The sequence below is a fragment of the Hippocampus guttulatus genome, chromosome 15, assembly GCF_054856545.1.
Source record: "Hippocampus guttulatus isolate MCC_2025c chromosome 15, RoL_Hgut_1.0, whole genome shotgun sequence".
In the NCBI taxonomy this organism is placed as follows: Eukaryota; Metazoa; Chordata; class Actinopteri; order Syngnathiformes; family Syngnathidae; genus Hippocampus; species Hippocampus guttulatus.
Window position 1 is genome coordinate 4,694,549 of NC_141275.1, and position 25,999 is coordinate 4,720,547.

At 41.3% G+C, this 25,999-nt stretch overlaps 2 protein-coding genes across 2 annotated transcripts; both read left to right on the forward strand.

Moving 5' to 3' along the window:
• The first annotated feature begins 334 nt into the window (after positions 1–334).
• On the forward strand, positions 335–4,817 carry thap12a (THAP domain containing 12a). The gene is made up of 5 exons (XM_086131907.1): positions 335–793; positions 1,992–2,106; positions 2,249–2,347; positions 2,478–2,508; positions 2,588–4,817. Exons 1-5 carry the CDS (start codon positions 708–710, stop codon positions 4,399–4,401), a joined length of 2,145 nt encoding a protein of 714 aa, XP_085988033.1. The 5' UTR covers positions 335–707; the 3' UTR covers positions 4,402–4,817.
• Positions 4,818–5,611: 794 nt separating this feature from the next.
• Positions 5,612–25,468, forward strand: LOC147193517 (uncharacterized). Its single transcript, XM_086130971.1, has 11 exons — positions 5,612–5,952; positions 8,749–8,869; positions 9,521–9,619; positions 9,707–9,740; positions 11,644–13,442; positions 13,539–13,569; positions 16,739–18,507; positions 19,163–19,208; positions 19,295–21,099; positions 22,030–22,066; positions 23,313–25,468. The coding sequence occupies exons 1-11, from the start codon at positions 5,858–5,860 to the stop codon at positions 24,857–24,859; spliced, it is 7,383 nt and encodes a 2,460-aa protein (XP_085987097.1). The 5' UTR covers positions 5,612–5,857; the 3' UTR covers positions 24,860–25,468.
• The last annotated feature ends 531 nt before the right edge of the window (positions 25,469–25,999 follow it).

The window sequence follows — 25,999 nt, forward strand, 5'->3', positions numbered from 1 at the left end:
GGTGTAAGCAAGAACCAATGAGTTTTCCAGTCTTTATCTTCATGTAAATGTAAAAAACTACTGCAGGTTTGGAAACACGTTTTTGAACGCTAACTACAGTCGGAACTGCCTACGCGATTTCCGGTGCACATGCTTTATTTGCTTGTATTTGAGATGTGTCGAAACATGTAAAATAAAACAAATATTTGTTTGAAAATAAATAGATCCATCAATCAAACCAAATTCTATAAGACGGACCAACCGCGATCTTCAACGTCATCCTGTTGTCTTCCGGACGCACTTATTGTGTGACGTCATTAAAAGACACAGGCACCCAGGCCGATTTTTAAATATTTTTTTAGGATCGCTGTTGCGTTTGCCGAAGTTAATTCTCGAAATAGTTGAACTGTTTGCGCATGAGCGCGTGATATCGCAGGATTCCCAGACCTACGGTGACCACGCGAAAAAGAGCTTTACTTCTGTGTTTTCACCTCGAATAATAGTAAAGATACACTATGAGTGAATTCAAGACTTTGGTTTAACGAGGAAGTCTGGGTGTACAGTACAGTACAGTACTGTATGTATGTCAGAGCAACTCGTCTATTTTGAAATCCACTAACGGAAGTCCACCCATCTGTCCAAAACGTTAGAGCGCTACAGCTAGCAGTACTTGCTACCTTTAGAACTTCTTTCACATCACTACCCAGTATTGAGGCAAACTACACAAAATGCAGAATCAGTGTGCTGCTCCAAACTGTACGAGTTTAAAATCGGACTTGTATTCACTCTTCAGGTTTCCGCTTGATGCAGAAAGGTAAGCCGAATCTGATTACTGGCTCCTCAATGGAAATGTCTCTAAAAAATAATTAATCGTAGCATTTGTGTTTTCGCTTTTCTTTTGACGTTGGAATGTCAAGAAACCGAATCACGCTGAGCATTTTATTATATCGTGCTTAACAACCATACTATATCAGCTGTTGTGTTCATCAGTAAACGTAAAACCAACAAACACAACTACAGATCAATATTTACAGTCGTGTACTAAAAGCTTAAAGAAATGAACAAGTCAACCGTCAGGCCTTTTTCGATATTTACCACCTTTTCTGCTTTTAAATGGCCACGCACAGATGTTCCGTCATTTCTACGTTCAGTTTGCACAAAGCGCAGGTTGGGGAAACAACCAAAATAATTCGATATTTATATTCAGTACCACTTTTTCTTACATGGTGAATAATGTAGTTCTTCTAAAGCCACCCGAAGGAGCTTCCAGTCCCGACATTAAAACAGGTTGTCTCCCTTGTCAGCAGGTTGGCGCTCCAATTCGAAATTAAAAAAAGGTGTCATTCTTCCCTCACAAGAAATACGAAGAGCCTTCAAATTTAACTAGGAAATGAAATCCATTTAATATCTGTGAGTGGAGATAACTGATTAAAAAAATTGAAATACTATAAATTCTAGATTGGTACAGAAAGACGTGCAAAGATGAACAAAGTTTTCTTTAAGACTTCACCTCCAGGATCGAAATTATAAAAATAAATATTCCAAGGACCACAATTGAATGAGAAGGGGAGAAAATGGACGATACATGGACAAACTTGATAGACCAATTGCTGTTGCCCACATTCTACTGTGTTTTATTATTGTCATCTTCTTTTGTCTGCTTTCGTGATTTTGGTTCGTTGTTTATGGTTCATATGTGAGTGCAATGATTTGAAAAGTAATAAAATGAGCAAAAAAAGTGCCATTCCTTTTCTGACTGTTGTAAGTCATTTAATGTTACCTTGGTAACCATATATATTAGGCTCCCTTGTCCAAAAAATTGATGAATGATGTAATGTAATACAAAACCTAAAAAAATTAAAAATTTGCTCTTGATACCCAAATTGTATGATTCATCCCAGTAAATGCCAAGTACTTCTAATTATAATTGGCAAAATGTACAATTTATTGTAAACAATATATGATTGATATATTTAAAGAGTATGAAATGAAAGTGTGACTTCCCATTTCAGGTGTAAAATGTGGGTGGAAAAATGCCAGCGGGAAGATCTAGTCGACAAATCACCAGAACATCTCTTCAGATACTACCGACTTTGTGCAAAGCATTTTGAAACTTCTGATGATAGTGTAAGTCATATGATGAGATCAAATATTAATTTTCCATCGTTAAGTCTCGTGTGTATGTTTGAACATTTACCCACAAAGCTCCATCCATGTATCAAATCACAACTGTTTGCGTATCCTGTTTTAATGTGGTTTTGTTTTACAGAGTGAGCCGGTTACAGCGATAAAGGATGACGCCATACCAACTATATTTGATGATCACAACAAACTTCAAAATGTGCAAGTAAAGCGCAGTAAAGAGATGGTATGTATTTTTTTTTTAAAACTCTTTGACACTCTATAAGCAAACTAATAATAATGGTGTAATTCTGGTGTGAACTATTGCTAACATATACAGTATATACCCCCCTTTTTTTAAATTAAATATTTTCAAGGATGAAGATACAAAAACCAGGGGAAGAAAAAGTGAGTAGAAATGTGCACTTTTTTTTTTTTAAACAAGCTGAATGCATCATTTGGTTCTCCACTTTTTTCACCCCTTCAGAAATCAAAAGCTCTCAAGCTGAAGTGGACAAGGAGGAGCCAAAAACAACTCCAGAGGAAGACACATACAAAAACTATCTCAGGTCTTTATTTGAAGCGCTTGTGTTGTTAGGAGAGCAAAACATTCCCGTAACCAGTTCCAATACTACTGAACAAGACTCTGTTGGATTAAACAACTTTGAGGCATTGCTCGAGTATCGCATGAGTTGCGGAGATGAGGGCATGAAGAAGTACGACGCAAATAAAGAGGGTTCGTCATCACTACAGCTCAAACAGCTGATTCAAGTGTGCGAGAAATGCATCCGGAGTAAGGTGATGGAGGATGTGAAAGAAAATGGCTTCTTCTCACTTATTACTGATGATCTGGTGAAGATTTCGGATGAGTGGTACCTCCCTGTGTTCCTACGCTATGTGGACGACTCCAACTACCAGCGCGAGAGGTTTGTGGGGTTTTTGTCTTTCGATGGCGACGCAGACGTTTTGGCAGAGAAACTGCTTTCTGAAATGATCAATGAATGGGGTTTGAACATGGAGAAGTGTCGAGGCCAAGCACACTCGTGCTCTGGAACACACTTTGCTAAAATTAAAGCATTTGCCGCCAAAGTCACTGAAAAGTATCCATTGGCCATGCTCACAGTTCGACCCACTCAAGCCTTGAACATAACGCTCGCCAATGGGATGGCTTTGTCAGGCGTTCAGCTTGTCATGTGTACTCTGAAGAAAATCGAGTCTTTCTTCAACCAATCCCCTTTACTGCGTCTGGAGTTGGAGCATGCCATTTCTGTTATTTACCCAGACAAAGAAGAGAAGGTCAAAGAGCTGAAAGAGACTTGTTGCACCGGTTGGACCAGGAGACACGATGCTTTTGAGGTGACGCTGGACCTTCTTGAGGCTTTGTTGCTTTGTGTGGACAGTGTGCATGACAATGAGGACTTGCGATGGAGCGACCAGATCACATATAATGCTTTGGAGATCTCAAAAGCTCTGGCTGACTTTGAGTTCATCATGGCCTTGGTTGTGCTGAAAAACACCATGATACTTTTAAGGGCATTTGGGAAAAACATCGAAGGGGAAGCAACAGATATCTATTTTGCTGCTGGCAGCGTCAAAGCCGTGTTGCACTCTCTGAATGAAGTATCCGACAATATTGACGTATACCATGAGTTCTGGACTGAAGAGGCGGTTAACCTCTCCGCCACAATGGAGATTCCAGTCGAACTTCCTCGGTCGCTCTTGAGGAAGCATCCGTCAGAGTTGGGAAGCCTTCAGCCAGAGAATTACTACAAGGAGCACCTTTCTCTTCCCTTGGTGAACCATACGCTCAAAGAAGTCACTGAACTCTTCAGTGATGACCACCTAAAAGCACTCAGATGTTTGTCACTGGTCCCTTTTGTAGTAGAACTAAACAAGGCCGGGCAGCCTGAAGAAGAAAACATGTTGGTGTTTAAAAACGACATTCCTAACCCAGGTTCCCTCACCGCTGAGCTGCATTGTTGGTGGGTTAAATGGAATAAAAAAGGTAAAGGAGAAGTGTTGCTAAGCAGTCTGCAGGAAACGCTGCAGCAGGCTGACGTGAAGTTCTTCCCAAACATGCTAGCTGTCCTGAGACTACTGGGCGTCTTGCCTACTTTGGTGCTTGATATCAGTTGTGACGTGGCATTCAAGCGCTTCAAGATGTACATGCAAAACACCCCTGATGCAGCTAAATCAAAGAGCCTGGCTCTTCTGAACATAAACAATGACGTGGGATATGATTTGGATTCAATGGTAGAAGTCTATATGAAGACATACCCCGGCGGCGATAATGCTTTGTAGTTTTGTTTTGTTTTTTAAACATTTTTTGACAAACAGACTAGTTTTGAGGGAATGGTGCTCAATGAAATTATGTCCCTATGTCCTAGTCCTCCAAGCGCTAAGACTGATGTATTTTAACATGTTACGGTTTTTTCCCCCTGTCTTGTCTCTCTAGCTCTCTTTGAGATGGAATGTTAATGACTCATTAAAATAAACATTGAATACAAAAGTCTAAAAATTATACATTTGCCAAGTGCTTTAAATTATCCAGTTCGGAAGACAATTGTGACAGAAGCATCTTGTAAATGCCATTCAAGTTTACAATTATTCAAAATTACTACTGTGACAATCTCATTCGTTATCCACATTCCATAATTGTTTACATTTTTTTGTGTTGTGACATCTATACATTCTAAAATAAAATGTTTTGAAACGTTTGCATTATTTCTGTTTAATATTTTTTTTTTTTTAGACTTTTGATCAGTCTAAGCAATACAGTACTTTCTATCGTGGCCTTTCAGTAGATTGAGGACAATCATTAATTATCAGCACTTTTGACAATAAAGTTGTACAGTATCCAATCCAATCCAATCGAATCCACTCATAACTCGTGGTTAACTTCACTGTGCTGGGTGTGCGCATACTCAGTGCAAAAAAAACCCCCAACAACCTTTTTGAAACCGAGAGCTACTTCTTGCATACTGATTAAGACAAAGGGTTAGTATATTGATACACATCTCTGAAATAGGTTTCAACAAATTACTTATGTAATTATGAGTTATGTAGCTATGTTTCATAAAAAAATCCACCTTTTATGAACTGAAGCCTTGATTCATAAATATTACTAGATATATTCCCTTACATATTATGTTATTATTAGTGATCTGAAAACCTGATGTGCGACACTAGTGTAGATTTGTAATGAGCCCCCCAAAAATATACAAATGCTTACTTGCCTCTCTGGAAAAAAAACATGTATTGACAATTTGTAAAAAAAAAATAATAATAATAACATCAACGCGTGTGGACTGACCAATAGTATAGATTTGTGAAACAATATTCAAATAACCAAACTGAGACAAAGGAGGTTCGGGCCAAACGCCAGCTACATACTGATAAAATGGAAGACCAACCAGTGGTTTGGCGTCGCTAAATTTCACAGACCGTAGAATCCAGCCAATGAAGGCTATTGTGCTCTCTGCTGGACAACATGTTTCATTGCAGTGTCGAGTTCCTGGTTCATATCACGGTCTCGGCGACTCGTGGAACACCACGCAGCATCAACTTTTTAAGAATGTAACTTGTCGAGTCTTAACTCGTTAAAATACTTTTACCTAGAACAGTGTTTAAATTTACTGTTGCTGGTAGACGTTTCGCCACGGCATGAGTCCTTAGACTCAGTGCTGGTTTCGCTCTCATTGGACTACCCAGCTAAGCTAGCTAACTGGCTAGTTAGCAAGCTATATTGCTTTCCAAAATGACTAACTGCTGTGCTGCAGCCAATTGCGACTACCAGCAAGAAGGACCTGATAGCAGCATCCCACTTTTCAGCTTTCCCTTGGACCCGGAGCGGTAAGGCTTTTCCATGGTTGAGCGGGACGTACGCGAGGTACCGAGCATGCAATAGAAATATGTTAGCCATCTGCCTTTAGCATTGTCGTTAGCTCAACATTATGTTGGCTAACAGTGACACAACTCAGTTGAAAATGGCGCAGACTCACCACGCTCCTAAAATAAGTCACGGTAAAATAAAGTAAATGCATTCGTTTTGAAAGAGAAATTGACTGCACCGGTTGGTGTGGTGTTATTACGAAGTGTTCGACGTTTTGATAAAACGGAAAAAAGAGTAGTTGTAAACTTTTTGTTCTGCAAATTGCAAACCTCAATTTGTAAACGACGCCTACCGGCTCAGCGCGGTAACGTAGTGAGGGGAGTTGAACTCATTACCCCGCTTAAAAAAATCGTCATGCCACTCAGCTTTTTGGAGGAAAAGCATCGGAAAACTTTGTAAACAATTAAGTCGTATTGCATTTCAGACCAATGAGCAGTGCGATTTTGTTCTTTTTCTTGATTCCGGGCAATCAAGAATGACTCGGCGTGTATCTAATCCGATAACTCGTAGTGCAGAGTCGAAGCTTAAAATGCTCCATTAATGTAGTTGCATCATCAAACTTAAATTTGAATTCACTGTCTCTCAACTGCAAGCCATCCACACCCAAAGTACTGCAGGCCGTTTGCGTACCCCTGCAAGGTTTGTTATCTTCTTAAAAACAACCTTGCCGCTGATTTGTAATAAAAATGTTGCATAACAATTAACATATTCAAACGGTGTTTAAATATAGGAAGGAAGCGAAGAACACGCCAAGAATGCCGAAGTAAATTAAGAGATAAGTGAATCACCCAATGAGTTGTTAATTGATATGTTAGGCAAATGGGGAGGAGGGTTAAAAAGGAGGAATTTAACAAAAGGATAGGAAAACTTCGGTTTATTTATTTTACAAATTAAACACATTTATTAAAACGGGAAAAAAAACCCCTATCAAGACATCAGTATGTTTCTGTTAATTGTGCACAAAATGAACCAGCCACTGATGGCCAAGCGGGCATCATAACTAATTCACATGTTGAGTCGTTGAATTGATGTGTCTTATCCTTCATGGCAGAGGCTCTGTCAAACCCCTGAGACCGATTCACCGAACCCAGGTTAAGAACCACTGCTTTAGACATTGTAAAAGTCCTAAGAGATGGGAATAAATTTAATTTGATCAAATAGCTCCCTTTGGAGCAATAGATATACACATTCATAATGTTAGTTAGATATAAATCTCCACCACTCGTGTTACAATTGTCAAAAATTAAGATCACATAGCTGTGTAATGTAAAGGAAGACAGCCGTGTGGGATATTTGGAGGTGAGCCCAAGTATAGCAGTTGTGCGCATGAAGTCAAGGCAAAATATACAAACTGCGGAGGGGATTACGATGCCAATTAGAGAGTTTGAGGACAAATGTTATATTAATAGTCCAAATCAAGAGTCCAAATAAAGTAGCAGTGGCAAAATCAATTCACCTGGCTCAGTCATACTGAGGAAGGCATGCCCTGTTATTGATGCCAAAAGCACTGGCCCGCAATTGCTGCTTCCGTTGTGGGACAGCCATCAACCAACTATAGGCTGGACCCACAAAAAAAGACATGAGGTGACGGCCGTTCACAAAGCAGCAGAAGAGGAGAAGTTTATTAAAGATGGTAGTTCCTAAAAGCACTCAACCAATAAAGTTACAAAACCCGAAATAATATAGTTTAGATAGATAGTTGTATTTTTTGTTTTGTTTTGTTTTTTACGGAGGACACTGCAGCGTGCTCTTGCAGCACAGGTGGACACAGACCGCAGTGTACTTGAAAGCTGCTCCAAAATAATCGATGAGTGTCTCAAACTCAAGTGGCCCCACCACGCAAGCTATGAGCCCATCATTCTTCCATGCGAGTTTTAATAAATGAATGCAGGGCGGCGCGATAAATGAATGCAGGGCGGCGCGGTGGTGGGGTGGTCGTTTCCCAAGCCAGAGGTTGGAGGTTCGATCCCCAGCCAGCGCGACCATGTCAAAGTGTCCTTGCTCCTTAACCTGCATCATCTGTAGGTGAAGGAGGTAACAGTGTCAAGCGCTTTCAGTACCCGAGGTAGAAAAGCACTGTATAAGTGACAGCCATGTTCCTATTGGAAATCTTAACTTTGGAAAGGAAACAGTATGCTTCCTGTAAAAGAAAGCGAATACCTGCACGTCCTGGCACATGGTCAGGATGATACCACCTTTGCCCCACTTTGAGCCAGGAAAAACCCTGAATTAGAATATAATATCAATTAGTAATACAATTAAAATATACCAAATAATTATGTTGCCCCATTATCCAATGTATATTAAATAATAGACTAGCAAATATTGTAATAGCTACTGTGGTGAAAGACATTGGTGAAAAGAATTAAGATGGTGTTAAAATAATTAACGAGGATATACTTACAGATAGATATTTTGATCAGAAATTGATAAATTATTATGTTTGAAATCCAATCTGATGAGTAACAGTTTAGAGGGGAAATTGGAACTGCTTTCTAAATTGCAATCATTCATGAGGTAATTCTGAAGTGTAAAATACTGTGTGTGAGCCAGGCTAATTAATGGCAAGTGAAAAAGAGATTTTATTTATCCAAAAGAAGAGATTGTAAGCTAGTCGTAACTTTATATTTACTAAATTCAAGGATAATGGAAGAAAAAACAGGCAAGTTGAAATCGACTATGTACTTGTAAAGACATTCAGCTCTCCGAAGTGAAAAGGACACCGATTTCTGATTGTGTTTTCCTTCGATTTTCAGCTGCAAACAATGGTTGACGAACTGTTGTCGCCAAGATTTGGCGTCACAACCTCCAGAGGAACTGCACAAACTCTACAAACTTTGTGCAAAACATTTCGAGCCCTCTTTGATAACTGTTCAGGTAAAAATTATGGATGTGTTTGTTCGTCTCATACTCAGTTTTTGTGAATATGACACTTGTTCTACACACACATTTTCATAGTTGTCTAGCGGTGTATTATTTTCAGTGTTGCTGTGTCAAACTTGACATTTCCATTGGAGTTAGTGTTGTTGTATTTTGGGACAGGGGTGGGGGGTGTGGGAGTTGCTTGGGGGGGGGGGGAAAACAGTTTGACTCCAGTTTGAACAACTACAAATTATGAACTAAATGAAATGAAGGCCAAACAATTGCATTTGTTAAATGCACACTAAATCACATTCACCTTCCCTTACAACGTTTGTTTCTTGTGCCATCACCGATTGTTCAAAAGTGTTTTGGTCCAAATCCAAAAATGCACTTATGGTCCATTTTTGGCTGTCAAAATTCTTTTGTGACTTATTGTCTCGATCAGGCGTCTTGACGGTAGTTGATGGCCTGTGTTGAGCGCAGTTTTGACATGTGTTGAACCCTTGAAGATTTTTAAATATGTCTTTGTCCAATGAAAAACATGTTTCACAAAAATTGGTGAATTGTTTTGATTCATTGAATGCAAAATGTTGTCATGTTTTAGACAAGAAGAACTTTTACTTTTAAGTCCAAGCAAAAGTTCAAGTTGTTTTTCTTCATTTCCAGAAATGTCTCTCGAATGACGATGCTGTTCCAACAATATTTGATTTTGGTGTACCCACCAATAATGAATCAACGTGTAACAGGAAACGTGCTGGAGGCCCTGTAAGTGTGTCACTGTCGGACAGATGTCTCTTCAAATTTTCTTTAAAGTATTTATATAATAAACTTTATTATTCTTTTAAAATACAGGTGGAAGAGGAGCCCACTGTGAAGAAGACAAAAGGTAAAATTCAAAATATTGAAATCCAGTCGAGAGCCTAGTTAATCTGGATGTTTTTTAAATTGATGCGCGATTCTGATATTTGGCCGAATAAAATTCTGACCATCAGTTAATTGGCTAATTAGTTCTAAATATATGTACATTTATTAGGGGTGGGACTCACTTTAAGAATCAGTTACATACCTTATAATTAATTAATCTCTATTCATTTGAATTATTAATCTTAAATGCATTTTAATCATCTCAACTCAGCTGTATTTATAGAGCACTTTCAAACAACAACCCCTGTACACAAAACAACCACCGCTGTACACACAGTGCAGTACATGGAGGAAAAATAATTCACGCAATAAACAATAAAACAATACGTTAATGACAAAAGGGGTGTTCACACGGCAAGATTTGGTCCGGTGCTACGGACAGGCACATCCCCAGTAGAGCGTTCACACGTGCAAATTAGCTCCGGCGTAGCCCCGGAAAAGAGCTTACACCGGACCAAATTTGACCCACCTCAGGGAGGTGGTTTAAAAATTTGCTCCGGAGCAAATGCTCGTTTGCGAAGCAGCACCGGTGTAAATTTGCACGTGAGAACGCAACTGGGTTGAATTTGCTCCAGAGCAAATGCTTGTGAAGAGTTTACGTACGACGAGAATGCGTTGCTTTCGCGCTCTGTCTGACATCTTTCCTTTTGTAGGAGACTGGACTGTCTCGGAGTTGTTTGTGTAGTTGGTTCCTTTGTTGTGTGTTCACAACCCCCCGCTCCCCATATAATTTATTTTGTGATTTCCTCTCTTGATTTTCTGTTTGGCGCATTACGTGTTTGCTTTTCTGAGTGTCATTGAAGTCATCGTTGATTTACGTTTTCGGGGGCGGTCACTCTCGAGCAGAAGGCACGGAGACCGAGAAGGAGAAGGATGTGCCTGTCCAGTAGTCGCTTGAGTTGTGTATACGTTTTAAAAAGAACCAACACGACAGCTCATTTGTTTTCTGTCGTTTTGCTCCGCTGCAGAAACTGCCGTGTGAACGCAAGTGGGGCTGCACCGACGCTGTGCCGGTGCAGACACGCTCAGCGGCTTTGTACGTGTGAACGCTCCACACAATTTGCTGCGGTGCAAAATATATCGCAACAAAATACATCGGTGCAGCGCCGGAGCAAATGTGTGCCGTGTGAACACCCCTAAAGATAGTTTTTTTAGTTTGTTTGTTTGCTTTTTACTAAGACTAAAATTAGGTCTTATTCCGAGTCAAAAAACAAAGAATAAAAATTTGTTTTAAGTTTAACCGAAGCAATTTAGAGATTTTAAAACAAATAATAGAATCTTAAAAAGAACTCTAAAATGTATTGGGAGCCAGAATAGGAGTCATGTGCTCCCTCTTACAAGTACCAGTCAAGAGGTGAGCAGCGCTATTTGTTTTAAAAAGCAAACTTTTTTATTTGATTGTATTTTGATTTTAAATGGATTTTAGTGGAAGACGGAATCAAATAATAAACACACGCTTGACTATTTTTCACTCTGGAAAAAAAACATTAATTGCATTTCATTGCCGAAGAGTATTAACTTCACACATCAGATTTAATATGAACAATCTTTATTTTATCTGTTCCAATTTCCAATACAGTTTACTTAAGTAAAATACATACTGTATATTTACATTGTTTGTCACAAATGATGTTCCCGAAACTTCAACATGTATCAGATGTAGAACAGTTGATTAGTTGTCTCATTTATCAAACCTGAATTTGCTGAATCAGCAAACGTAAAGAAATTCCCTCCAATACTTTAGGAGGACAGTGTATATTAAGAAACGATTTCCGCAATACTGTTAGTTCTACCGATTCGCTATATATGAAGAATATATCAGCAATTTAAAAAAATGTACTCAGTCATGTGCTTTTTTTCATTAGAAAACATAGAAACACCGAAAGTGACTGAGGCGACAAAAGAAGTTTCTAGCGATGACATCACAACACCTGAACAGAGAGATAACCAAGCTCAAGAGAATGTAGGCGGCCACAGAGCCAAAGAGACTCTTAAGGCCTATTTTAAGGAAATTCTGGCACTGACTGGATTCAGCATCAACGGTGGCAACATCAACACAGACGAGTCGACCGGCGGCGCAAGGGATCAGCATTCTTTGAAGAAAATCTGTGAGGAGAAAATTGATAAGAAGGAAATCCTGCAGTTTAGTGAGAGCCTCATGCGAGAGGAGATCCAGAACAGCCTGAGACATGCCCGATTCTTCTCCATTCTGCTCCAGAATGTGACCACTATTGAGGGAAAGGAGCAGATCCCGATTTTCATTCGATCCGTCACAGAGGCCGGGTTCCCCCAAAAACACCTTGTTGGTTTCCTGCCTTGCGATTTGGATGCGGACAATCTTTTTAACCATCTTATCTCAGAGTTAAGAAATAAGTGGGGCTTACGGATGGAGCATTGCAGAGGGCTCTCGTATCTCGTTAGTGGACGTATGTGTCAGCCAATGCGAGACCTCACTTGCAAAATTTTGCTGGAATTTCCGCAAGTTGTTTTATCACCCAGTGACCCGTATGCTTTTAACATATGGATTATTCGCTGCATGCCGGTGCCAACGATTCAAACCATCGTAGACACCGTCGAAGAAGTGGCCTCGTTACTCAGGAACACACCTGAGCTGTACAAAAGATTGGAAGGGAAAATCCAGATGACATATGGCCATATAAAGGGAGAAGTGGATCGAATTAAAGCCATCATCAGTGTGAATTGGGAGTGTGGCACTGATGCCTTCCAAACCATGTTGGATATCTTGGAGCCTTTCCTGAACTGCATCAATGAAATGATTTCAAAGGTGGATGAAGATGCAGCTGAACAGATGGCCAAACTCAAGCCAGTTCTGAAGAATTTCAATTTCATCATGACATTAGTTGTTCTCAAGAACACCCTCTGCTGTGTGAGCATACTCAACTCCAGTCTCAGGGGAATAATTAGCATGAGCAGTACCTTGCAGTACACCATTTCAAATGCCTTAAAGCTGGTCAACAAATACCAGCAGGACATTGCCATATTCAACAGAAAATGGTTTTCAGACGCCGTCAGTCGAGCCAAGAAGCTTGGCGTTGAAGTCGTTAAACCCGAGATTGACCACGGAGATTCCGATGACACCCAGCTGGAAGACTTTTACAGAGAAACTTTAGCCCGGCCCATCTTGCAGTATCTTGTTGCGGAGGTCAAGCGGATTTTCAGTACGGAGATGGTGAGGATTCTGAGATGGCTCTCTTTAGTGCCGTCTTACATGGCCGACCACAATTTCAGCATTCGCCGCGATAAAGTCGCAGACGCCAATTTGAACAACCTTGCAAGGCCTGACACATTCTATGAAGAGCTTGGTTGTTGGGAAGTCAAATGGAGGCACGCAAGCAAGCGCAGGATTCTGCCAACCACAGTGTTTGCTACACTGAAAATACCAGACATCGGCTTTTACCCAAACGTGCAGAGCTTGTTGCGAGTGTTGGGCACTGTGCCATGCGTAAATGCAGAGGCAGATGTTTATGGGCAATACCACATGGTACTGGAACGATGCCACGCCTACCTGAAAGACACTCCCGAGGACCAAAGACAGTTTAGCTCGGCATATGTCTACGTCAACCAAGATGTGCATTTCAATGTTGACCAAATGGTGGATTCATATGTCCAGAAGCATCCAGACATACTGCAGTTGTTACAAACTGTGAGTAGATCTTTTTTTGTTTCGTTTTTAATTACAGTTGTCTTGACCAATAATATAGATTTTTTAAATAACTGACAAATTTTGTGTATTTTACAGGATGAAGAAATTACAGAAAAGCCTTCTAAAGGTAAGATGATTTATGCAATTGTTTTCATTGTTTCTGTTCAGTACTAATGGCGCTCTGTACAGTGGAACCTCAACTTACTGGTCAATGTAATAACACAGATAAGTCTAAAATCAAAAAGTGTGACCCAAAATCTCTGCATTGAACCTCCACCAGCGAGATATTCTCGGCTTCTTTCCTGTTTTCACTTCACAGAGACATTTCCAGTCTACTTAGACTTCCATTGTCGTCTAACTCCTCATGACCATTTCACAATCTGTTAGCACTCTCTATTGGTGGAAAGGTGTTACTACAGTCAAGCTGTGAAACATCGTCTTTCTCTGTCAGCGATAATGTTCTATATTATTTGCTGGAATGATTGATAGGGTAATTGATTCAAAAATAGTGACAGCCTTAAGTAGTACATAGAAATACGGGAAAACTGACTTATGAAGCAATAACACGGTGTGTTCTCTATAGCAAGTCACTGCAAAGTCTTTGAGCTGCCACAACGCTGAGCGATGCGGTAGAACTCCACTGCACATTTGCGCAGTGTGCGGGGTTTGTCTTTTATATGTGGCTAGGTATCTGATACATCTGCAGTATTATCCTCATCCCTACACATCTAATCTGTATTTCAACGAACCCCCCCCCCCCCCCGCCCCAATACCGTATACAACAATGCGGTGCATCGTATTAAAAGGTAGTAGTGTCAGTAACAGGTATTATGTCTTTCACACATACACATGATACATTGTATTATTGGACGCGGGCATGGTAAAACGTATGCTAGCCTAAAAAATATGGTAGCACGCATGCACGCTCGTGTATGTTTTTTTTTAAAGGCAGTGGGAGCTAAACTGCGTCCGGTTGTACTTTATTGAAGTATTTAACTCATTCACTCCCAAAGACGTTTGTAAACGTCTTTTCAGACTTGGTCCAGAATTGGATGGTACTGAATGAGTTAACAATGTTCTCACATTATTTTTTTAACAATCCTCATCCTCACATCCATCAAGTCCTAATCTTCTCTGTCCGAAATGAACAGCTGGGCAAGTTCACAATCAAACACACCAGGTTCCTACGTGTCATAGTCAGAGTCAGTCGCGTTGCCGTGCGGCTCCTCAGTATTGATGCTGACTTATGTCAATCCATTCACAAATTGTGGCGTAACTCGCCGCCCATCCTGACTAAAGCTGTGTTCGCCATCGCTCCCACGCAACTTCACTGTGGCCGTTTCTGTCCATTACCATGGCAACCAAGCACAACAGTAAAAGCCGACTTCACGCGTGCTGGTCCCCTTGCTCACTACGGTGTGTTTCACCGGAATGTCGAAAGTGAACGGCACCTCACTCATGTTGGTGATGTGGTTGGGGTGGATGTATTAGTCAGCAAACTTTTTGTTGTTTCAAAATGCAAATTATGCTTGTCCCTCATTACTTGCTGGAGCCCAATCGAGTATGTAGGAATGTGGGGATTGGATGCGAGAACAGTTAGTAATGGATGCCAAGTGAGGACGACAAAGTGGCAGAAAAAAGAACCAAAATCTCGAAGAAGGCGTTTTTATTTAATGTAATGCAGAACCTGCGTGTTAGATCAGAGATGCGTTCCGGTCACATTACATTTTGTAAGGTGAACGAGAACATTAAAAAAATTCAGATTTAACAAAAATCGGGATTAGGCATCACACCCTGCTGCTTGAATGTAGCTAAATTGAGGTGGCGTGCGGTCATTTATCTATATGCGACAGTGAACAGTCCATTCGCTTGTGCGCTTTTGGGGTCACATCCCTCAAATGCTGAACGTGAATAATCACATCTAGGTCTTGAATGGCTCTTCGCTTGTGCGCTTTTGGGGTCACATCCCTCAAATGCTGAACATGAATAATCACATCTAGGTCTTGAACGGCTCTTCCTGTAATTTGAGGACCTTGTTCAAAAAAGTATTCGATTAAGTGTACATTCTGACGACAAAGAAATCAAGGTGATGTTCAATCAGGAATTGTTCTATTACTGTGTCTGTTACTTTGTCAAAGTGACATCCCTTAATGCATATGATCAACACAGTTTTCCTTTTGTCTTGGTTTGATTCTTTTTTTACCGTTATATTGCTGTTGGTGGCTGATATAAGGTGACTTCCACTTATTTTAAATCAGGGGTGTCAAACTCATTTCACATTGTGGGCCGCATACGGCCTCGGTAGATGTCAAGTGGACCGGACCATTAAAATTATACCATACTGCTATAAATAACCAAAATATCATGTCCTTCCTTTGTTTTAGTAGAGTGAAGCGCAAGAACATTAGGAAAATGTTGAAATTTAATGAACATATCTTTTCCAAAACATTTCATGAAACACCTTAGATTTCCTTAGACAAATGTGCAATTTACTTTTATCATTCACATATATGCATTGCAACTGATCCCACTGATTGTACAGAGGCACAAAACTTTAACAAGTAATTGGTATTGAAAAATATAGTGGTGCATTTTAAGATTAAACTAAATTTATAAAGAAAGGATTTTTTGAACCATTTACACATGTGCAGATAAAATCTAAATTTAATCCCTGCCTACACTTTACAAACTGAAGAAAACTGTCCCTAGTGGATAATCTATGAATTGCATCTTATTAAAAATATTCATTCCGTGTCTTTTATGCATTTTTAAATTTTTGATCATTTATGCATTTTTAAAATTTTTGAATTATCTTGAGGGCCTGAGGGCCTCCTCTGGGGCCGGTTCCGGCCCACGGGCCGTATGTTTGACACCCCTGTTTTAAATGGTATACGATTTGGCACGACAAGGCTGCACTCTTGGGGGCAGTGGCAGGCGAGGCAGGCACAGTAGCTCACAGTTACGGTTACCGTGCCCTCCCCATGACACAAAACAAGAGTCTTCATGATGGGAGCATGGCTGGATAAATTGGAGCAGAGCCACGCAGTTCGAGAAAGCTTAATTCATCATCCATTTTGATGAATATATATTTGCAGTCGGTTAACAAATTCATCCGCTTTTATCTTAAAGTATTGCTACCTGGCTCGTACACCCTCTACTTGGGAGTTATGTCTGGCTGGTAAATTGATGTTGGGGTGTTGGAGCATTCCCCGCCTCCTTGTACAATTATAGTCCAACAGATTTGGCATAATTTATGTTTGTGTTCATGTTTAATATTTAATCATTTCTTCTTACAGCGGCAAGCCAAGGAAACCATGCCGAAAAAAACACCGAAGATGAATTGCAAGTAATAAACATGGAGATGGATGCTGAGAGTCTTGTAGAGATGAAGTGTGCCGAGACAGATAGAGAAGCCTTGAAGTCGGCTCTGCAAGCCGCAGTGACTGCTGCGTACACCAGCCAAAGCTGGGAACAAAGTGAGGTTTCTCCCGCTCAGGATGGAGAAGTTGACTATGTCACCAAGTCTGAAATGAAAGAAGTACTGACTGTGTGTGAAGATGCGGTCAGAGCAGGAATTCTCACGGAAGCCGGGAGTTCATTCTTTTCATTGTTCATCGATCGTGTTGTAAAGATCGGGGCAAAGGACTATCTTCCGCTCTTTCTTCGCTTCGTGGACAGTTTTGATGTCATGCGACTGGAGTTGATGGGATTCCTGGAAGCAGATCTGGATTGTGACGCTATGGTGCGTCGCCTCTTGGAAATTGTCACGGAAGAGTGGCGTCTTGATTTGAATAACTGCAGAGGTCAGGCTTACCTCGGATCTGGTGATGTGTCTTACAAACTCAAAGCTTTTGCTTGCAAAGTGCAGGAGAAGTATCCCCTTGCCATTAGCACACATTGCTCTTGCTACTCATTCAACACATGGTGGTCAAAATCTATTCCAGTGCCACTGGTTAAAAGAGCCCTTGACACATTTGAAGAGGTGGTGATGTTTTTTGGCAGCAGGACTGCTCTAGAAAAACAGCTGGATCATGTCATTGCCTATGGTCTTCGGGAGAGCTACGAAAAGGTCCAGGAATTGCAGGGGACCTACTGTTCCCTTTGGCAAGAAATGCATGACTCGTATGAGGTGTTTGTGCAGATGATGGAGCCCCTCGTTGAGTGTCTTGAAAAAGTTAAAGACAATCCACAGAGGTGGAAAAACGACGTTTCTGAACAAGCTGGGGTCCTCTTAAACAAAATAATGCAATTTGATTTCATTATCGCTTTGGTTATCCTCAAGAATACCTCTTCGTTTACCAGAGAGCTGAGCGCTGGTCTTCAGCGAGATCATTTCAATACGGCATTCCAGCTTTGTCAAATCACCGGCATCGTGGCGACCTTGAACAGAATCAAAACAAATTTGAAAGTATTCCACCAGAATTGGTTTGACGAAGCCAGTGCGATCGCACAAAGTCTAAGAGTGCCTATAGAAATTCCCGACAACACTTTGCCAAGGGACACCTTGATAAAGCCAGTCGGTTTTTATAAAGACAGCTTAAGTGTGCCCTTAGTGGATAACCTCATCAATGCCGTCAAGGATCATTTTTCAGAGGATCACAAAGAAGCTCTTAATTTCCTCTCCCTGGTCCCTTGCTTGGTGACAGTGAGTTACATGTTTGAGAGCTTAAAATCCAAGCCGCCTCTCTACAGTAGCGATCTTCCTGACGCCGACAACTTCTTCACCGAACTCTGCTGTTGGAGAGTCACCTGGAAGACAAAAGTTGCCTCCGTGACCATCCCAAATTCAATATTTCAAACACTGCGCCTGCCGCTCATGCCGTACTTTGGCAACATCAACGCACTCCTTCGGATTATGTCCGTGCTCCCCAGCACGGCCCTTGAGGACTGTGGAGTTGTCATGCGCCACAAGAAGTTCCAAGAGTACCTGCGGAAGACAAATCCCAAAGACCGCTCCCCCTGCTTAGCTGTGCTCCAGGTCGGCACAGATTTCAACAGAGACCTTGACCGCATGGTGAGCCAGTGTTTGAAGGTGACTCCGCAAGCCCTGGAGGGCATCTGTTTGGTGAGTGCTTTCGTTCAATTGAGCTACACTTTGTGATATTGTTTGTCTTGTATTGTATTCCTCAAGCAGGTTCTCCAGTACAAGGGGTGTAGGGGTGCTGCGCAGACCCTCAGGGGGTGTACAAACACTTTATGATCTATATTACTAAAAGCAATATAAACATAAAAAATTAGAGGTTTGCCCTGTGAACAAATAGCTGGGTTCCCATGGAGTGCTTCCTCCCTATTCTCTGATGTACCCTAATATAGGATGAACTCCCCCCCCCCCCTTATTTGAAACTGAAGAGCAAACTTGGAGTTTAAAGCATCACTGTAAATCTATCGAAGACCCCACTGCAGTGGTGCTCACACTTTTTCAGCATGCGAGCTACTTACAAACCACCAAGTCAAAATGATCTGCCCATTACAAAAAATGCAAAAGATATATAATTATTTTCAAATGTATTGACGATTCTTTGTATGTGCAATGTATGATGTGCCTTGCATAACCGAATGAGCCAATATTGCAAAACACCCCACAATAATTAACTATTAACAGTTTTTGTAATTACCTGAGTTTATTATTTCTGAAATCTCAGAACAATGAGCCAGCTGCTTCAACGACTGCCTCTTTAACCATCTGTCAATACATGTGATGCATACTTATGTTTCCACAGGATAAGGAGGCCAAAAGTTTAATCCGGAACTCTGACAATATGGAAGGTATAGTATTTATTTTTTGTTTGTCAACTGAAATTTGCTATGAATCTGACTTTTTTTTTTCTTTTCCATTTTTGTTGGACATCTAGTGGCTACATCTGTCAAGGTGGAAAGTTATGAAATGGAAATTCAGCAGGGTCCTGACGTGACGGATGAGCAACAACACATGAAGCCAGTCGATGAAAATGGACAAATTGGAGATAACCGTCAAAGTCTGGTGACGCTATTTAGACAGGCTGCCATCCTTGGGAAAAAAAATATCAGCATCACGGACCTCTCCGAAGAGGAAAAAGAGCGTTTCACCCAGGAGCTCAACCTGTGCCACTGGTTCAAGAAGGAGAACAAATGTGCACTGTCCATGAGTGAAGCTGAAATTGTGACATTACTCATAGACGGAATCCGAGATGTCATACTGACGGAGATACAGGAGTCCCCATTCTTCTCACTTATCACAGACAAACCCATAAAGATCGCTGATGAGACTCACCTACCAGTTTTTGTCAGGTATGTCCGAGAATCTGCTCCCAAAGTAGAGCTGATCGGTTACTTGCCATATGATGAAAACTGTGATGTTGAAACTCAAGCAAGAAAGCTTACAAAAATACTAACAGAATCCTGGGGCTTACCGATGGCACAGTGCCGAGGACAAGCATTCATGCACCTGGGCTCAGGTTACCAAAGCCTGAAGAAAATGTCTTTGGACATCCTCGAGACTTATCCACTGTGTGTGGTAACACCAAGTGAGTCCTGTGGCTTGGCCTATTGGCTGGTAGGCAGTGTGCCATGTCCTGCGGTGGCAAAAATGCTGGATATCACAGAAGATTTGCTGCTATTCTTTGGTGACTCCCCTCGTCTCGAAGAACAGTTGGCACAGGCCGTTGATGGGCTGTTGAACATGCCAAGGGAGGCCTTGGAGGAAATTCCAGAGACATGCTGTTCCAGGTGGAAGAAGAGAGAGGACTTCTTTGACATACTTGCTGACACACTGGAGGGCATTCTCAGTTGCCTCGACACCGTCTGTTCGAATGCCAGAGGTGCCATGTCAATGCATGCTCAAGTTCTCTCCGCTGCCCTGAAGAGCGTGGATTTCATAGTCACCCTTGTGGTCCTGAAGAATGCTTGTGCTCCTCTTCGTAACTGTAGCACCGTCTTCCGCTGTGGGAACCCTGCTGATATTCTTTGTGAAGTGGAAAAGATCCCTCTAATCATAGAGACTCTCAACAAAATGTTGGAAAATGTCAGCACGGTACACTCCACTTGGTTTGAACAGGCATATCGATTAGCGAGCAAGGTAGCCCCTCATCAAATCTGTTTCCCTGAGGAGGCCGGCAACTACGATTCTCCAGAGATATACTACAGGGAAACTCTGAGCATCCCCCTCCTCAAAAGTCTCATTGATGAAATGAAGTACAGCTTTTCAGACAACCACTTGAAGGCTCTATCGATCTTGTCTCTACTGCCATCCTGCAATCCACAGCCCATTGTTCCAGAATCCACAGACAAACATTTCAACTTCTACCTGTCAGATCTTCCAGAGCCGGATACACTTGAGCAGGACATCAATGCATGGGCCGCAGTATGGAGAGACAAAGACCAGGATGTTGCTCCTCCAACATCCATCGCCGAAACATTAGTTCATCCCGAGTGTAAGAACCACCCAACAATTATTTTACTGCTCCGGCTGGTCGCGGTGCTGCCCAGTGTCAGCATTGAATGTGACCTCATGAAGTCCACTTTGAATTCAATGAGGGATATTTTAAGGAACACTGTATGCAAAGGTAACAGGACAGCTCGTGTGATGCTCCTCTCTCACAACGCGACGCTGCGGAGGCTGCCCGAAGTCATTGGCAAGTGTATTGAGGTTGATCCAGAGAGCAGTCCTTGTCTTTCACAGGTAAGTTAGTCGCTCTGAAGTGTTGAAGTAATCTGTCAGACCACCTGTTCCTAGTTTTCTCACAGATCAACTAGTGTCATAAATGTCTTCATGTGTTCTTTCATTTTTAGTGCAGTCTCAGCATTTTACCATTTTTGAACTGGAATGCGAAATTTCTAACTTACATTTTAACTCAAATTTAAGACGACTCTCTGACCTACTCTGAGAAGTCAGAATTGAATGGCACATAAATACATCTAATTAAAATGTGTTTTACTGTTTTGTTTTTTTCTGTTTTTTTTTAAATTTGTTAAAGCATTGCATTTGAAAATGTATGGGGAGCTACATTTTTTTAAAAATAAAAGTGAGTTTAAATGTACTAGTCAAGCATGGGCTGATATTAGATTCTGACGCTATGATAATTGTGAACTAAAACATCACGGTACCACGATATAAAAATTATAGCTCTAAAATATCTTCTTTTAAAATATTTTGGTAAATAAAAAAAATGTTTTCCCCATTGAACACAGTCTTTTTTTCTTCATTTTTAAACAAAATTTAGAATATTTGCGACATGAATAAATGTACCATATGAAGTGTAGGTAAATGTTTCTGTTTTAATTACCTTTAGTAAGTTGCTGTGCCCTATTACTGATCAGCTATATTTAGACCAGCGTCTCGGGCTGCTCATGTTGTCCTCGGGGCTAAACTAGTACCTACTGGTAGTGATGGGAAAAAAAGCTTCAAATTTTCTTCATGAGCTCCCAGACTTTATCTCCCACTTCCCCCACATAAGTTGAGACCCCTGATTTAGGTCAACTGTCGCATTAATCTTAGATTGGCTGGTGGTCAAATTTTTTTCCAGAACTGACATTTCATGTTTAAAAATAGTCAAACCACTTTTGAATCGGCACCATCGGCCTGGCATGACCAAAGTTTTGCTTTTTGTAGGTGATGGAAACTTTACGAGGCCTAAATCTCGACAGGGGTAAGTGCATTCATCTGATCTCATTTATTTAAATTATTTCTCTGCTTCCAATTTTGTGTCTAGTGACGTATATTCTATTTAATTCAATTCAATTGTATTTATTTTGCGGCAATTCATAACAGAAGTTATCTGAAGGTTCTTTACATATTCAGCACATCTAGAACTCAGCATAGCCCCTTTCACACTGCACTTAACAGGGGGGCAGCGCACCAATGATGAGCTCATTCATTGTGTATGTGGCAGGGGCAAGGTGGCCATCGGGAATTTCATGAAAATATGGTAATTTTTCCGAACAGCCAATGTATTCACGGGCCGATATTGGGCATGCAGTGCAGTGTGAAAAGGGCTTGGGGGCCATCATGACTAAGCACCCTCCCAGAAAGAAACATCAGCCAGACCCGAGAGACAATATAGGGCAGCAGTCTTCTGCCTTGTCTTGGTTGGTTGAGAGAGAGACTGCAGGGGAATGAGAAAGAGTGGTGTGGGGTTCTATTAACTGTACGTGGGAGGTAGTTCTTCATACCAGTCAGTGTTTTGGCAAAACCTTCAGGCTTTTGCTCAAAAGATGGAGGAGCTTCATCTTTCAGCCTGACAATGATCCCAAAGGATTTCCTTCGAAGATAAATAAGGGGTTGAACTAGCCTAGCCTGAGTCCAAATCGCAATACAATCGAGATACCTCTACAATCTAACAGATTTCCTTTTTTTTTCCCAAGAACAGGGTGCAAATATTGCCACAAAGGATATACTTTACCCATAGATTGATTCCTAGCCAAAATGAGAGTGCTCTTATTAAATTAAAGGTGCTGCAACAAAGTATTAGTTTGGGCATATACTGTATATAATTGTGCAACCATTGCATGTTTTTTTTTTACTTTTCAAAGATTAGTGCATAGGTCACATTAATGGTGGAAATAGTTTTTAACCTTCCTCTTGTGTTAGCTTTCTGAATTTCAGTAAAATATATGCAGCTCTGAGAAGCAGCTTCAGTAAGCATGTGACACCCCAACACGTTTGGGACCTGCAAATCATTCACCACAATAAAAAGGATGAGATGAGTTGGCCACTGCATTGGAGTAATCTTAATTTTGAAAATAGATTATGCTCCCAAGCCACCTGTTTTCCCACTGCCCAATCTGGTCCACACTGCTCTAAGTCTTTGGAAAATATAAGTAGTATGTGCTTTTTGTGAGTCTTAGTAGTGTTCTGCGTAGTACATCACTCATTATTTTCCTATATTTCAATAGGGGCTGACACAGAAGAGTTGTCAAACCGGGCGTCGTCCTCAGCATCCGACGCTGCCACCGAAGCATCTGAGAAGCTTCCAGGCGGAGAGGAGAAATCTACTGAAACCGAAGTGGTTCTGAAATCGATTCAAGAACCAAGACAACCAGTGTCTTTTTATGAGCCGCAGTTGCGCGAAGAAATTATCAAGGAACTCTGGGATTCTCAGTTCTTCACAATTATCACCGAACAGACTGTTGAGATTGACGGTGAGATTTATGTCCCGCTGTGCATCAGGTACTTAAACAAAGAGGACTTCCAGTGTGAGGAAACGCTGGCTTTCATCCCGTTCGTCGAAGACTCTGCTGTCCTTCTAGAGGCGGTTGAGACCGCGCTCTCTGAAAAATGGGGGCTTAACATGGCGTATTGTCGAGGACAGGCCTTGCTCAGTGTCGGTAAAGCTGGAACTCAGATAAGAGCTGTAAGCTTAGCAATAGCCAACAAATACCCTCAGGCAGTCAGAACAGTGAGCTATGGTTTGTCCCTCAATGTGTGGTTGGCCAAGTCTTCTCCAACAGAAGAAGCAGCCGAACGAACAGGGCAGATTGATAAAATATTACAGTGGCTGACACAGGACGCGGAACGGCAGAACAAACTGGAGGAAATGATCCTCCACGTGTTTCAGAGCAATGAAGGAAAAGGGAACGAGCTGAGGGATATGCTGATGAAGAATTGGGAGAAGAGTCACGACATGCATGAGGTGATGGTAGAGATTATCGAAGCTGTCTTGCTTTGCCTAAATGAGCTCAAACATCAGGGAAGTGTATCGGACCAGCAGCAAGCATCGCAGTTCTTTGATTCAATCAGAAACTTTGAGTTCATATTTTCATTGGTGGTGCTGCGACACGTCTTGCACGAAAGCAAAAAGCTAAGCCAGTCTCTTCAGGGCAAGCCCTTAGACATGCTACTTGCCCTGAACACTTTGCCAGATCTCAACGCTTCTCTCAGGAATTTGATGAGCGATATCGACGCGCACCACAAGGCATGGTTTGAGGAAGCCGTCACGCTTGCATCCAAACTCCACATCCCCTTGCTACATTCAGTTCTCCTCGAACCGCTGAGCGAGTTTTACAAAAATGCACTAAGTCTGAAATTTGTCGAGCACACGATAGCGGAAATTGACAACCTCTTCACCGAAAAGGTGATGGATACCTTTCGGTGTCTGGAGATTGTGCCTTACGCAATGTCCAAAGTCGAAACCAGCACTCTCGGCGGTCTCGTGCTGCGCCTGTACAGAGAAGACTTGCCGGATGAGGCCTCGCTTCAAGATGAGATCAAGTTGTGGAAGGAGAAGTGGTTGGACCCCCTGGCGGGCTATCTTCCGACGACTGTCCTCGACACCCTCAAGACGTCGCACATAAGAAGTTTTAGTAATATTGAGACTCTTCTGCGACTGCAGGTGATTTTGCCATTTTCCAGAAGGGAGAGTAACTTCAAGCAGGGAAAGAGAAGCTTACAAGAGTTTATACAGCAGGAAAACCGATCCCTCACTGAGCTACATCCTCTGTAATAGCCGCAGAGCTGCAGGTCTTCCCATCCTAGAGAGACTCAAGAACAGTTCAACTCTTGAGGTGTGAAATCAACATTTCTCTGTATATTCTTGATTTCATGGGTTCTCCTTTTGTCGATAATCTGTTCCCTAATGGTTTTTGATATATTTGATTTCTTTTCCTGTAGTTTGTACAGTAGTCCTGTCAAATGGGACCAACATAAGGGTTGGCAAAAGGGTGGGGTGGGGCGGGGATTAAAAAAAAAAAAAAAGCAATGATCAATGCTTGTGTGCCTTGATGCAAAACAAATATTTCCTATCATGTAACAATGAAAAAGTCCCATTGGCATTTGAAACAACCATAACAACAACAGCAGTTTTCTCATGACCAGAAATGGCCAGGCTGTCATCGGTATCACTTTTTACAAGTTATTTTATAATTAAACATCACAATTTTCCTTTACTTTGTGCACGCATTGAAATGCTTACATCATGTTTTGTTGATTTCCCATATTTTATGTCCTATTGCAAAACTGTATTTGCTGTAAACCTAGCTTTTAAAGAATGTCTCCTTGATAGGAAAAGCATATATATTTGTCAAAAAAGTAATAAAAGTGTCCCAAAAAGTAATTGTTGTTATTCGTCTTGAGGACCATATAGTGCTCGAGACACAAGGTGGCACTGCGAGACCGGAATTGCATGATTTCACTCCGGTAAAGGTCAAAGTAAGTTTATCAAAAACTGGATGTCACTTACTGGCCCAAGTTGAAATATATTCATGTCTTTATTTAACTGCTCCCAAATGTTCCACTTTTTGTTTTAGCGGCCTCTGCAGTGGTTGGAGCATGAAGTTGATCGGATCACACCACTTATGCAAATCACTGCTCTTTGGCTTCAACTTCACCATTGTGGTTTAGTTAATATGTGATTTCTCAGCGCAAGTGTTTTCCAAAGTTTTTTTCTGTTGTGGAAGGTCAATTATTTGCTCAGGATTCCAATGTGGTTTAAGCCTTGGCAGAATTTTAACTAAATCTCGTGACGCACCCTCACCCGATGGATGATTCATGTGCATGGTCACAACAGCTGTATCAAAGATAATAACATTAGTTTGGATGACACACCGTTTTTCTGCAGTGACTTGACTAAATATTCACACCTCTA